This window comes from Neoarius graeffei, chromosome 20, assembly GCF_027579695.1.
Source record: "Neoarius graeffei isolate fNeoGra1 chromosome 20, fNeoGra1.pri, whole genome shotgun sequence".
Classification (NCBI taxonomy): domain Eukaryota; kingdom Metazoa; phylum Chordata; class Actinopteri; order Siluriformes; family Ariidae; genus Neoarius; species Neoarius graeffei.
In genome coordinates this window covers 61,370,066-61,385,977 of record NC_083588.1, presented here as the reverse complement: position 1 = coordinate 61,385,977, position 15,912 = coordinate 61,370,066, and the positions used below count along the sequence as shown (strand labels likewise).

The window sequence follows — 15,912 nt, the reverse complement described above, 5'->3', positions numbered from 1 at the left end:
CGTGTTCTGTTCTGCTGCTCGCTACTACTACTGTTGTCATGCCGACCGAGGCTGTTGTGTTTCCCGCTTGTGGTCTCGTCACTCGTCACTTCCGGAAGGGGCAGTGCTGAAGTAAGTAGCTCGACTACGTAGCTCGATAGGGTTTACATGCACTAAGTAGCTTGGCTACAATCGCATAATCTAGGTCACGTAGCTCGATTATGAGAAATCCAGTTCGGTTCGATTTCAGCCGAGCTAAGGTGTTTCCATGGCATTTAGAACTTCGATTTCAGTTGAGCTACAGCAGAAATTCGATTTTCTCTATGTGCATGTAAACGCACTGAATGAGACTGTCCTGATATCATCCCCTGTGACTCCACACTCCTGCTCCTGCCCAGCACCCCCATCTCCCCCACCTCTACTGCTGCTGTGGCCTCTTTACAATCTCACACGCTGATGGCCCACCCCCAACCATCAACCACCACAGCCTCAACTTTCTCCATTCTGGAGAGGGATGTTAACAAGCTCTTTAAGAAGCTGAACCCTCACAAAGCATCAGATCCCAACTCTGTCTCACCATTTACCCTGAAGCACTGTGCTGATCAGCTGTCTCCGGTATCACAGATATTTTCAACACCTCACTGGAGACATGCTATGTGCCAGCGTGCTTCAAGCCCTCTACCATTATCCCTGTCCTCAAAAAAACAAGGAACACAGGATTAAATTACTACAGACCCTTTGCCCTAACTTCTGTGATTATGAAATCCTTCAAGCGCCTTGTGCTTTACCACCTTAAAGCCATCACTGACCCACTCCTGGACCCCATGTAGTTCGCCTACAGAGCCAACAGATCTGCAGATGATGCTGTCAACATGGCTCTTCATTTCATCCTCCAGCACCTGGAATTCCCAGGAACCTATGCTAGGATCCTGTTTGTGGATTTCAGTTCTGCCTTCAACACTATCATCCCAGCTTTTCTGCAGGGCAAACTCTCCCAGCTGAGTGTGCCTGACTCCACCTGCAGGTGGATCACTGACTTCCTGTCTGACAGGAAGCAGCACATGAAGCTGGGGAAACACATTTCTGACTCCCGACCTATCAGCACTGGATCCCCCCAAGGCTGCGTCCTCTTTCCTCTCCTCTTTTCCCTGTACACCAACAGCTGCACCTCCAGTCATCAGTCTGTCAAGCTCCTAAAGTTTGCAGATGTAACTACCCTCAGTGGACTTCTCTCTGATGATGATGAGTCTGCCTACAGGTGGGAGAGTGACCATCTGGTGTCCTGGTGCAAGCAGAACAACTTTGAACTCAATGCTCTAAAGATAGTGGAGATGATTATAGACTTTATGTGGAGCTCTGCCACACCCTCCCCTGTCACCTTGTTTGACTTGCCAGTAACCTCTATGGAGTATTTCCGCTTTCTGGGCACTATAATCACTCAGGACCTCAAGCGGGAGACGAATACCTGTTCTATCACCAAGAAAGCACAGCAGAAGATGTTCTTCCTGTGGCAGCTGAAGAAGTTCGATCTGCCAAAGACAATGATGGTGCACTTTTAAGGCCAATTTATACTGACAACCCAGTCCTCGCAGATAGCGTCGCAGACAGTGTCTGCGTAGCCCCCCCACCTTCGCAGACGCTCTGCGTGCACCTCCCAAAAATTGTGACCACCGCAGAAGCCTCGCAGACAGCGCCGCAGACAAGAGGGCTCTGATTGGTCCACTCTACATCCACTGTACACGCACTTCCGCTTCCCTACTTTCCTGGTTTGTTTTGTTTTCACGACCGGCATTTTTAAAAACACGAGCGAAGATGGAGCAGCATGAAGAGCGGTTGATTGAGGAAGTACGGACATCTATACGACTCCAGTTCTAGTCATTATAAAAAAAAAAGTTCTAGTCATTATAAGTAACCGGAGGATAAACACTCCACTAACCACACCCACCAACTACTCCTAGCGACTTCGCGCCCCCTTGCGTTGTGCCGGTGAATAACATCGCGCACGCCTATTACTCCCGCTCAACAATAAATTACAACTGTCTGCGAAAAGCTATCTGCGAAAGCCTTGTCGCAAGAGCATGCAGAGGCCTTTACACTGCCATCATCGAGTCCATCCTCACCTCCTCCATCACCCTCTGGTACGCTGCTGCCACTGCCAGGGACAAGGGCAGATTGCAGCACATCATTCACTCTGCTGAGAGGACAATCAGCTGCAACCTTCTGTCTCTTCAGGACCTGTACGAGTCCAGGACCCTGAGGAGAGCAGAAAGGATTGTGGTCGACCCCTCTCACCCCAGACACAAACTTTTTGAATCACTCCTCTCTGGTAGGAGGTTGCGGTCCATTAGAACCAAAACCTCACACCAGCTTTTCCCCACTGCAGCTACCTCATCAATAAGTATTTAATTATCAATATATTTAATTTAAATATATTAAATGTTAAGGTAAAGCTTACATTAGCATTAACAACCAGGAGCCAGAGTCACCAGGACAGAAGTGTCTTTATTAGGGCACATCTGGGATCCGTGATCCAAGTCCACAGCCACAGTGAAGTTCAGTGGAGATCATCCAGTCCAGACAACAGGAGAAGAGACCAAAGCCATCAGTCAGACACTCGAGAGTGAAAAGCTAAGACTAGGGAATTAGAAACAATGGACACCCAGAAAACTAGTGGCAAGAAAAATGGAAACAAATGAACTAGGGAACTAGGAATAATTTCTAATTTGGGAAGCAACGGTGAAACAATCAACAAAACCTCAAAGTAAGTTGAAAAAAGTCCAAGTAGTGAACTAGAAACAACGAGTCATCTAATTAAGTTCATTAGAAACAAGGGGATGTGAGTAATATAAACAGAGAACTGAGGAGAGCTAGAAAATAGAAGCAAGAAGAAAACAACATGCAAACATGAGGAAAGTAGAGACAAAGAGGAATAAAGAATGAGGGAAATATGAGGAAAAAGTGGGAACCAGAAACATAGAACTAAACTAGACACAATGAGACAAGGTCATCAGGAAACTAAAAACAAGGAAGAAACCAAGGGAGCTAAGGAACCAGAAACAAACAACCACAGAAATCAAAACAAGGATACAAGGGAACAGGGGACTAAGATGAGAGGAGACAGGCCCATCCTGCAAGAAATGGTTGTGTAACAGCCAGAGACAGATGGAGGAAAAACAGCCAACATGGAAGTGTTTATAAAACACTCATCCCAGGATTGTGTTCTAATCATGATTAAATTGTTCTTTTCCATAGTCAGAACGTTTTTTGTTTTAAAAATCTTAATCACTTATTAGATGGGGACATCAAGATTCAAGATTTAATAATATTTAAGGAATAAAATACTTCAGGGTGTGCTGTTATTGTAAAATAATCAATAATCAATAACAATAATGAGGCAAAGTTACTGTTACCATGCCGTAGTTGATTATTTTCCTTTTTACAAAACCATACCCTGAAGTCTTTTATTCTTCTCTTCCCACTGCAATTCTCCGGTAACTGAATTTGTTTGAACAAGTTATGTTTTTTTTTTTTTGGTTACATTTATTGTCATGGTGCATCTGGGAAACAAATTACTGTACTTCCTGTTATCACTTCCATTATAGCAGCTATAAACAGTCATTTCCTCACCAGCCTCTCTCTTTCTCTCTCGACAAGAAATACAGTCTGTCATGTTCCCAAGAAACTGCAAAGCCTACGTTTTTCACAAAACTAGATCTCTCCCTTGTATAATCCCACTGTATGTCTGGTTTTGTTTCAGAAACTGACATCTGCCATGTCCTACTTTTTGCAGATGCCGACATTCCATTTCAGCAAATCAGCGCTTTGAAGCCAGTGAGGTCATCCATCAGGTTGACATCCATCATGTTTGTTAACTTTTCTCAGTTTGCTCACTAAATTGTCATTTATTTCACCAAATAATGCATTAAAACATGGAAAACTTCAATGATATCGATGAGCAAATGACTGTATCATAGGTAAGGTGTAAAATTTCATTTTTCAAATTATATACTACATTTGGATTTGTTTGTTTTTGCAAAAAAAAAAATTGCGAGTTGTTTGTTTTTGCCACCAAAGGTAATCAAAAACCTCTTTTTAGTTTTGTTTTAATAAGGTTTTATTCTTCAGATTATGGCAACGTTGCTGATTGCATTTCAATTCAGATTGCCCCATACAAAAAAAAGGAATTACACAAAACAAAACAAAAGGAGTTGCCTGCTTTTGCCCTGAACTCATTTGTTTTTCATGAAAATATAGTAATTAAAACAAATATTTTGTTCATGAATCAAGTGCATGTGAATGACTCAGAATGGATGACTCAGCCAATGGTTTCAGTCTATGTAACTGCGATGACCAGACTGAATGAATTTTTCTAAATAAATCAGGCCAGACGTCGGTTTTCCAAAAATATTCCAGTACGGAAGGAGATTCACTTCCCCCCTAGCCATTTAGTCAGACAACGCCTATAATTTAATGCAACAGAATGATCATTTTAGTTCCAGGCCATTCTCTTGAAAACTTCCTGCACGGGAACTGACCCAAAAGGGTTTGACTCTGTCAGCTCAGGAATGAGGCCAAGCAGAGGGAAGCTCGGCTCACGGCCACACGGTATTTCCAGAAGCGGAAGTGAGTCAGGATTTCCTCTTAAGTGAAAGCGCTAATCCAAACCATGTGGGAACCCTGGGGGTGGTTATGAGCTGTCCAGGGTCCTGAATTGCATCTCAGGCCTGAGAGCATTGTTGGAGAAAATGAGAAAAATTTCCATCACTGTGCTCAAACAATCATGTTTTATCTGTATGATTAAAGGCATGATGAAAATTTGTGGGAGTTTTTGTATAAACATGTCTGACGCCTGTTTGATAAATGTCCTGATTTCATTTCTTCACACACACACATTATCTCTAGCCGCTTTATCCTTCTACAGGGTCGCAGGCAAGCTGGAGCCTATCCCAGCTGACTACGGGCGAAAGGCGGGGTACACCCTGGACAAGTCGCCAGGTCATCACAGGGCTGACACATAGACACAGACAACCATTCACACTCACATTCACACCTACGGTCAATTTAGAGTCACCAGTTAACCTAACCTGCATGTCTTTGGACTGTGGGGGAAACCGGAGCACCCGGAGGAAACCCACGCGGACACGGGGAGAACATGCAAACTCCGCACAGAAAGGCCCTCGCCGGCCCCGGGGCTCGAACCCAGGACCTTCTTGCTGTGAGGCGACAGCGCTAACCACTACACCACCGTGCCGCCGATTTCATTTCTTGTTCTGTTTAAATATGTAAAATGGTTGTTTATTATACATGCTGTATGTGTGTTTTAGGCTACTGTGTTCCTGATCTGTCGATTCCTGTGTTAGCCTGTCTACATTAATTCTAGTATGTTGTTAATCTGTTTACAATAATGCTAGTCTCTGGCTAGCCTGTTAACTAATGCTAGTTTTTGGATTAGTCTGTTTACTATAATGCTAGTTTGTGGTTTCAGGTCAGGTCAGGTCAGGTCAGGTCATAGTTTGCCTGCTACCGGTAACATGTAATCCGGTACAACCTGCTTCATGGCCGAGTGACCGGTAACTTAACTGATTGCCCCACTAGACTTGTCTATGTGAGGAGGGTGAGACTGGGCATCCTGGCATAACCAAATATAAGATCTGTCTCAAAGTCTGTGGTGGACCACCCCAAACAGGTGCATTGTGGCATCACCCAAGAGCAGGGATAAACAAACCTATCTTCCAGTCAGCCACTGCAGCAAACATAAATGCCAGCAATGTCTTGGCCTGTCCTTGCCCACTGGACCACATTTCTGTTTGCCGAGAGAGCATTCCTAGTCTGGCAAAAGCTAGTTGCACTTTAAACTTGACTTGCATGCTGGTCTATGAAATGGTTCCGAAACAACATTATCATACTGACTTGAATGTTGCCCGGGTTACCAAGGTTTGCACTGGTCACCTCCCTCTCCGGGGACCAGTGAGAAGTAAACTAGGAGGATCAAAGGAATGGAACCAACTATAGAACAGTCATCATCGACTTGACAGACTGCAAATGATGATGATGAGTTTGGGGTTGGCCTGTTGCTAAATTTTTAACCTATCTACTATAGTCCTAGTTTGTGGTTTTGGTGTTTACTTTCAAGATAGTTTTTGTTTACTCTCTCTCTCTCTCTCTAGTGGTTTGCCTAGAGGCAGGTCCAGTCCTTATAGTATATGTTCCCTTCCTTTGCTCCCTTTTAACAAGTTTGTAAGGGCCACCATTCTTCACTTGGTCTAGGATCCTGATTCTCCTTCTCCTCTGAGGCCTCTTACCACCCACTCTCCCTTCAATCATTACTCCTAGTAGGTCGCCGTGGCACAATGTGTGATCCAGACAGGTATTCTGTCTTCTGCGAATGATGTTCATTACAGACCGATCTTCTCCGATGTCCCGCAGTACCTCCTGATTACTTATCTTGTCTCACCAAGAGATGTTCCTCATCTTTCTCCACAGCCACATCTTGCATCTTTCCAGCCTTTGTATATTCTCTTTTTGAGAAAGTCAACTTTGTATGTGCTATCCTCAATTTAATATCTCTCTCACAGTATCCATCCTGTGTCAAGGCTCCCAAGATAGTTGAACCAAGTTACTTGACTGAGCTATTTACCTTCCTTCAAGGAAGATTGCAAATTCCTTACCAGGCTTCTTGCTGATCACCAAGACCTTTGTCTTCTTTATTTTTATCTTCCTCAGTGGCCTCCTGCATTTTATCCATCATGAGCTGTAAACCCTCAACAGAGCTGGCTACTGTGGCCTGGTTGTCCGCATATCACACTGTCTTGATAAGATGACCCCCCCCCCACGCAAATGCCTTCATCCACCTCACTTAAGGCTTCTCTCAGCAAGGCTTCAGCATAGTTGTTAAACAGCAAGGATAACAGAACACACCCTTGCCTTGTACCTCATCCGATCACTGCTGAATTTGTCATGCCATCTTTCATCCTGACCATCGCCCTTTGTCCCATATATAACTGTACAATCAGCCTCCGATCATGCCCAGTCAACACCAATATCCCTCAGTACTTCCAGGAGTTTTACCCAGTCTACTCTGTCAAAAGCCTTCTCGTGCAATATATGTATATAGGAATCACTGTATATAGAATCACTTCATTTTGTTTTTACTCAAGTTACTGAACTTATTTAAATTTATTTTATTTATTCTTTTTTCAGAAGATTTTATCTTCTATTTTTAGACATGTTTACTTCTTCTCTGATTCAGGAGCTTGGTAGCAAATTTTAATTTCCCTCCGGGGATTAATAAAGTAATTCTGATTCTGATTCTGAATACAGGTCGCACACATACACGTCCTGTTCATGGTCGGTGCACCTTTCACTAAGTAGTCTCATTACAGCAATAGCCTCTCTTGTACCAACTCCTTTCCTGAAACCGAATTGGTCGTTACCCAGGTAAGCACTTGCCTTCGGTTCTATCCTGTTGGTCAGACACAAAGAATAACTTTTAAGGCACGCGCAATAAGACTTATGGTTCTGTGTTCTTTACAGCTTGTGGTTTGTAGTCTTTTCGCAATTCTTATGAGGATCGACTTCGTCCAGTCCTCTGGTCACATTCCAGTTGTTTAAACAGTACTATAAAGCTCTACAAATCTCTACCTTGAATTCTTTTGAGCCTATTTCTTTCCACATTTCTGCAGGTATTGCTTCTACCCCTTCCAATTTTCCATTGCTTAGCTGATGCATAGCCTTGATGATTTCCTCCTTTAAGACATCTAGTCCGAGGCTATTTATATCGACTTCCTCCTCCGTCTTTAACAGAATGCTGTCTGGTTTCTCATCCTTAGCATATAACTCCTCTATATACTCTTTCCATCTTCTCTTGATATCACCTGGATCTGTCAATAATGCTCCATGTTTGCTGAGTACACTTTCCCGTTTCTTTCCCCTGTGCTTTCCCTGGCAAAGCTCCTTTACTTTTGCATATATTAGATCTGATCTTCCCATTCTTTCCAGGTCTTCCAGTTTATTACATTGACTCTCCCACCATTTAGCACATGCTCCATCAATTTCTCTGCAAAGCTCATTATTTAACTTCCTGTACATCTTGCTCGTTATTAACATTCTTTCATTTCTGTCTCTTGTCCAACATTTGCTCAGTAACCCAAGGCTTCCTGGCCTTTCTCCTTGCTTTGTAACCGATATTCTCCTCTCCACTTTTTAAGATCACTCTTTTTAGGTGGTTCCAGTTGTTCTCGACAATGTTGTTGCTCGTATATTCTATGTCATCTTTAAGGTATTTATCAACATCTTCTGCAAACTTTTCTCGGGAATCACTTTTCAGTTTCTCCTTGTTCCATTTCTGGATCTTCCTGCTACCAAAGACTTTAGTCTTAGCTTTGCCTTCATAACAACCAGACTATGATCTGAGCTGCAATCATCTCCTGGGTATGCTGCAGCATTCTTCATACAGTTGCGATACCTCTGTCTGACTAAAATGTAGTTAATCTGTAGGTGCCATATGTCCCCAGTGCCTTCCACATGTACCTCTGTCTCAAGTTGTGCTCGAAGCAGGTATTAGCTATCATTAGATTTCTGTGTTTGCAGAACTCTATTAACATGTCCCCCCCCCCCCCCCCCATTTCTTTTTCCAAGGCCAAAATCCCTGGAACCGAGCAATCTCTCCCTTCTCCATCCACTGCATTGAAATCTCAAAGAAGTCCCAGTCAGTCATTTCCCTTTCCAAGATTGAAGATGTCTTTGATGTTCTCCTGCATTTCCTCCATGTCCTCATCCAGATGGTTGGTTGTAGGCATGTACACAACTACGACCATAATATCTACTGGCTCACCTCTTAATTTAACCATCAAAAGTCAATCACAGAATGGTTCAACTCTCTCAACACATTGTGCTACCTGTCTGTCTAGGAGCAGTGCAACACCTCTCTCTCTCTTCCTTCCCCCAGAATGAATAATACGCACATCATCACTAAGGAAATCTCCTTTATCCTTCAAACACATTTCAGTAAGTCCGAGGATCTGGATGTTAAGTCTGCTGGTCTCTAGCTTAACATTCTCTAACTTCTCTTGTCTCCACATCGTTCTAACATTTCATGTACCGATTCTGATCAGTGTATTGAAGGGATTTGGCATGTTGATGACCTGAGAGGTCCGCCTCCTTCTTCTGCCAGATGCACCACCTTGCCCCATCAATGTTGTTACTTCCAATAACATCCATTCTATCAGTCAATAAGGGATCAAGGGAAATATTACTGGGGTGGTGTAGAACTTTTCGCGGGTGGGTGGAGCACAGAAGTACGGCAGGCCAGAACTCATCTCATCTCATCTCATTATCTCTAGCCGCTTTATCCTTCTAGAGGGTCGCAGGCAAGCTGGAGCCTATCCCAGCTGACTACGGGTAAAGGCGGGGTACACCCTGGACAAGTCGCCAGGTCATCACAGGGCTGACACATAGACACAGACAACCATTCACACTCACATTCACACCTACGGTCAATTTAGAGTCACCAGTTAACCTAACCTGCATGTCTTTGGACTGTGGGGGAAACCGGAGCACCCGGAGGAAACCCACGCGGACACGGGGAGAACATGCAAACTCCACACAGAAAGGCCCTAGCCGGCCCCGGGGCTCGAACCCAGGACCTTCTTGCTGTGAGGCGACAGCGCTAACCACTACACCACCGTGCCGCCGCAGGCCAGAACTGAGTTTCCAAAAACTCTTTATTTACACTTTTCAGTAGCAAACACACTCTCCCAGCCACACACACACACACACACACACACAAAAGTCATCTGGTTGGGGAGAGAGCTCTCTTCCTCTGCTCTCTCTCTCCTTATATTGGGCATGGTCGCTGGGAAGACACACAAACACAGGTTAATTGACATCAGGTGTAGTGATTCTGTCACTTACCTTCCCTGACTCTGCCCTCCGGTCACAGACCGACGTTTGACCATGCCCCCGCTGCCACAGGTGGTTTCCCACTGCCTTCCTTAGTCGCAGTGGTCACCTCACTGGACCTTGGGACCCTAGCCATATTACTATGGTTAGCATCATGCTGTATCACCTTGCCGACACAACTATCCATCACGCCCGTAACTTTTGTGTAGTCCACCCATGGCCGTGACTTCACCATATCCCTGGCTTGGGAGGCAAAGGGAGTGCTGATGGTTGCCTAAGGTGAGCTCCCAGACTAGCAGAGGGAAGGAGCCATCTTACTTCTCCATTGGAGACTGACCCAAAGGGTGTCTACCTGCTGCCTATTTGCTTAGGCTGTTTACTATTAATACCAGTTTGTGTTTTTGCTCATTTACTCTAATTCTAGTTCATGGTTAGCTTGTTTACAATAATGCTAGTTTGTGGTTAGTCTACCATATTTACTATAGTACTTTAGCGTGTTTACTATAATGCTAGTTCATGGTTAGTCTATTTACTACAATGTTAGTTTGTGGTTAGTCTACCGTATTAACTATAATATGAGTTTGTGGTTTAGCCTGTTTTTTTTATAATGCTAATTTGCATTTTAGCCTGTTCACTATAATACTAGTTTAAAAATAGTGTGTTTACTCTAATGCTAATCTGTTTACTAGAATGTTAGCTTGTGGTAAACCTGTTTAATGTACTACTAATTCATGAGTTAGCCTAGTTACTATGATTTAGTTTATATTGTAAAAGTTAAAGTTATAATTCTGGAAGTAAAATTCAAAGACCATGAATCACACAGTAGCCTAGCAATGTGGCTAACGGCTTTTATTAAAGCCAAATTGGAGGTACACTTGATAATTGATTGGAGACTAAGGTGTGCTTATTAAACAAGATAAAATCAGGTGTGGTTCCTGCTTGGTTGTAATGAAAGACTGGAATCACACCGGCCCTTTGCAGATGAGATTGCAGACGTCTGCTGTTAAATATACATTTTTATCACAATTTAGTCTGAACGTTTTCAAATACATGTCCATTAACTGGTGCGATTTTGTATTCCTCCAACGCAGTCACACTCTAGGCATTTCGAAGTTTGTTTCAGGTGCACTTTAATGAAGCAGAAACAACGTCATTATTAAAATTCTCTATGCTCAGGATAATTGGTTTTACCATGAAGCTGTTGTGACATTATTCAGACAGTTGTTTTAACATACATAAGTTGTTCATATATGCAACTAATTTACTCTTATTAAACTTCACACACCCTGCTCTGCGCTACATTCCACTTGACACACCATCCCTCAAAATACAAACATCATCTCACTTCTCTGTCCTGCACCCAGGTGGCAGACTCTTCTTCTTCCCATGGCCAGCAAGGGCCACAGGGACACCACCGATGACATTTTAACAGTCCATCATTAGTGTGTCTAGGGCATATAAACTTGGTGGAGCCCATCCCTCTCCAAGCTTGATCAATGGACAGTTTTGACTAGCCAGTTAGCCTAACTGCATGTCTTCAAACTGTGGAGGAAACCAGAGCACCTAGAGGAAACCCATGCAGACACGGGGAGAACATACAAACTCCACACAGAAAGGACCCTGTCAGCCACTGGGCTCAAACCCAGAACCTTCTTGCTGTGAAGCAACAGTGCTAACCACTACACCACCAGGTGGTGGACTGAACTTCACCAAAAGTATTAGTGGAGACTGGATAAGTGTGTTTGCCAAACGCTTAAAATGTAAATATAAATGGACTCATGGTTCTTTGGGATTGTATAAATAAAACAGATGATTAGTTTTGAACTAAGCACCTGTCAAGCATCTGAAAATACCCCACAATATTAATCAGATTGGATCACAAATGACAGAAGGTTCACTCTGAGGTCAGCCACGTCTTCTAGATCTTACCAATCATTGCAGCGCAACACAATATTGCATCGTCATCTCTAGTCAAATATTGACTTGCAGTCCAGCTGGAGGATTTCCGAACAGACACTGAATCTTAAAGCCTTGTTCTTAAAAAATTTAAGAACAAGGTTTAAAATTCAATGTACATTTGAACTTTGGGCCATCGATTCCGTCTGAGTGTGGCGCTGGCACAGGATTGGCCTGATTTATCTCAGTAAAATCTGTTTTTGCATTCTTAATTCTCATAAACCACATCAAGAACACTGAGACACTGAACATCTCCACACAGCCAAGTGAAATCAATATGTGATGGTTTAGACATGCAGGTTACACAACTTTCAGCTTTCTTTACTTGTTAACTAGCCTCGTGGCCCCAGTGTAAAATAAATAAAGAATTAATTTAAACAAAAAAAAGTAGTTCAGATACAAAACATGTCCTTGGAGTTAGAGAGACATTTTTTACACTTAATTCTTTCTCACTTTAATCGAAAAAACTTCTCTTTTGAATGCCGACACCTCCTTCATGAACACGTATAACGAAGTGAGAAGATTCAGGATGTTTCATGAACAAAGACTTGCTCAGGTCTTACCTTGTGAGCAGGTTATGCTCTGAAATTTGCAAATTCAAGTAAACACACACCACATTGTCAGGTGAATAATATGCGATCACATGAAGATGAAGACACCTTTAAGTGTCACATATTCATGAGTGACATATTCATATCCCAGCTTGTGAGGAAGCTGGGGTCAGAGTGCAGCCATGATATGGTGGCCCTGGAGCAGCAAGGGTTAAGTGCTCAAGGGTCCAAAGTGGCAGCTTTGGTGGCACTTGGGCTTTGGAGCTCTGACTTGCTGATCAGTAACCTGGAGCCTTAATCATTGAACCAGTACACATAGATAAATAAAGGTGTGTGAACATACGGTATACAGTACTGTGCAAAAGTCTTTGGCACATGCAGTGAAATGCTGTAGAGCAAATATGCCTTCAAAAATAATGAAATTAAATGTTTCTATATTTTAAAAAAATACCATAAAGATCAGTGAGTGGGGCGGCACGGTGGTGTAGTGGTTAGCGCTGTTGCCTCACAGCAAGAAGGTCCGGGTTCGAGCCCCGTGGCCGGCGAGGGCCTTTCTGTGCGGAGTTTGTGTGTTGTCCGCGTGGGTTTCCTCCGGGTGCTCCGGTTTCCCCCAAAGACATGCAGGTTAGGTTAACTGGTGACTCTAAATTGACCGTGAGTGTGAATGGTTGTCTGTGTCTATGTGTCAGCCCTGTGATGACCTGGCAACTTGTCCAGGGTGTACCCTGCCTTTTGCCCGTAGTCAGCTGGGATAGGCTCCAGCTCGCCTGCGACCCTGTAGAACAGGATAAAGCGGCTAGAGATAATGAGATGAGATCAGTGAGCGGTAATGCATGAAAAAAGTCAATATTTGGTGTGAGACGACCCTTTGCTTTAAGAAAAAAAAGGAGTCTCAGGCACAATGAGTGCAGTTTTATGCGGAAATGAGCTGTAGGTTTTACTGAGCATCTTGCAGAACCAACCTCAGTTCTTCTGGACACTTTGACTGTCACACTCGCTTCTTCATTTTGCACCAAAACCCAGCAGCCTTCATTATGTTTTCTTTTTTAATCCGAAAAGTGCTCTCTTATGTAATATACTGCTTTCTTTACTGATATACAATTTTTTTCCCTGTAACATTTAATTTTGTGCTGGAAAACGAACGTTTGGAACTCTAAAATGTTTTTGTAATGTTTTGACTCGATAATGTAGAAATCATAAAATAGAAATCTACAATGATGTTTGTATGAAAAAAATAAGGTGCCTAAGACTTTTGCACAGCACTGTATGTGAGAACAAATCCTGTAAGCATAATAATAATAATTTTCTTTTGTAAAGCGTCCTTGGGTTTGTGAAAGGCGCTATATAAATTGAACTTATTATTATTATTATTATTATATTAATAATAAGGGTGGCACGGTGGTGTAGTGGTTAGCGCTGTCGCCTCACAGCAAGAAGGTCCGGGTTCAAGCCCCGTGGCCGGCGAGGGCCTTTCTGTGCGGAGTTTGCATGTTCTCCCCGTGTCTGCGTGGGTTTCCTCTGGGTGCTCCGGTTTCCCCCACAGTCCAAAGACATGCAGGTTAGGTTAACTGGTGACTCTAAATTGACCGTAGGTGTGAGTGTGAATGGTTGTCTGTGTCTATGTGTCAGCCCTGTGATGACCTGGCGACTTGTCCAGGGTGTACCCCGCCTTTCTCCCGTAGTCAGCTGGGATAGGCTCCAGCTTGCCTGCGACCCTGTAGAACAGGATAAAGCGGCTAGAGATAATGAGATGAGATGAGATATTAATAATAATAATAATAATAGGAGGCATGACAAGGTGGGGAAAATAATTCATTGGAAACTTTGTGGAAAATACAGGTTGGAAAAAAAGGAAAAATGGTATGAACATGAGCCAGAGGGTGTTTTAGAAAATGAAGATGTCAAGATATTTAACAGTTTTCCACGAAATCGAGTCGTACATGAGCTGATAGCCAACAATTGCTATAAGCCATGTACGATGAGATTGAGTGGAATAACTGTTTTATTCTATCCACATTCACTGGATTTTGAGAAACGGAGCATTTTTATTTTTTGCAAATTTTTTGGTATTTGAGTACCATCAAATACTTTCATTCCATATTTTGTTGCTTTTTTGTGTTTTTTATTGTTTTGTTTTCAAGTAGAGTTTTTATTTCGTCCTCGGTTGGTTCAGCAACACGCTCCGCCATTTTGTTTTTTTCGACTCACAGTATATGAACTGATATCCTAGTAGTAGAGCAGCCAATCAGAGTGCATGATTGCTCATATCCAGTGAATGTGGATAGAATATTATGGGATGTAAATGTGCAGTATGACCATGTGATAGAAGCAAGAAGGCCAGACATTGTGGTAATTGAAAAGAAGGGGTGAAAAAACATGCAAGATTATTGATATTGCAATCCCAGGTGATTCCACAGTCCATGAGAAGGAAATTGAGAAAACAGAGAAATATAAAGATCTCAGGAGAGAAATAGCTAGACTTTGGCAGATAAAAGTGGTAATGGTCGTCCCAGTGGTAATAGGTGCGCTTGGTTGTGTCACGGTTGACTTAAGCAAATGGGTAGAAAAGCTTGGAATTAAAATGCCATTGATGTTACAGAAGATAATACGGCTTGGAACAGCAAGGATACTGAGAAGAGTGCTTGAAACCTGATCATAGAGAAAAAACGGAGGCCCAGGAAGGACCCTACTGTGAGCTGGCCTAGTGGTTAGCATGTCCACGTCTCACCCGGGAGATTGTGAGTTCTACTTGCAGTCAGGTCATACCAAAGACCATCATAAAAATGGTACCTACTGCCATCTGGCAAGGCACGCTGCAATACAGATGTGAGTAGGGAGTCAAACTCTTGCGGTTACCAGAGGACTAGCCCCCCACTGTAACCCTAGCTACAGTGGTGCTTGAAAGTTTGTGAACCCTTTAGAATTTTCTATATTTCTGCATAAATATGACCTAAAACATCATCAGATTTTCACACAAGTCCTAAAAGTAGATAAAGAGAACCCAGTTAAACAAATGAGACAAAAATATACTTAGTCATTTATTTATTGAGGAAAATGATCCAATATTACATATCTGTGAGTGGCAAAAGTATGTGAACCTTTGCTTTCAATATCTGGTGTGACCCCCTTGTGCAGCGATAACTGCAACTAAACGTTTGCGGTAACTGTTGATCAGTCCTGCACACCGGCTTGGAGGAATTTTAGCCCATTACTCCGTACAGAACAGCTTCAACTCTGGGATGTTGGTGGGTTTCCTCACATGAACTGCTCGCTTCAGGTTCTTCCACAACATTTCCATTGGATTAAGGTCAGGACTTTGACTTGGCCATTCCAAAACATTAACTTTATTCTTCTTTAACCATTCTTTGGTAGAATGACTTGTGCGCTTAGGGTTGTTGTCTTGCTGCATGACCCACCTTCTCTTGAGATTCAGTTCACGGACAGATGTCCTGACATTTTCCTTTAAAATTTGCTGGTATAATTCAGAATTCATTGTTCCACCAATGATGGCAAGCTGTCCTGGCCC

At 43.0% G+C, this 15,912-nt stretch overlaps 1 protein-coding gene across 2 annotated transcripts in view; it reads left to right on the top strand.

Annotated features, from left to right (window-relative positions):
* The window catches only part of wipi1 (WD repeat domain, phosphoinositide interacting 1), an 84,754-nt gene extending 80,031 nt beyond the window's left edge, over positions 1–4,723 (top strand). Inside the window, exon 13 of one of the 2 annotated variants that reach the window (XM_060902120.1) lies at positions 3,770–4,723. In XM_060902120.1, coding sequence (XP_060758103.1) covers positions 3,770–3,873 — 104 coding nt within the window. In that variant the 3' untranslated portion in view covers positions 3,874–4,723. The remainder of the gene's footprint in view (positions 1–3,769) is intronic. The other variant, XM_060902119.1, reaches the window with a different exon arrangement.
* The last annotated feature ends 11,189 nt before the right edge of the window (positions 4,724–15,912 follow it).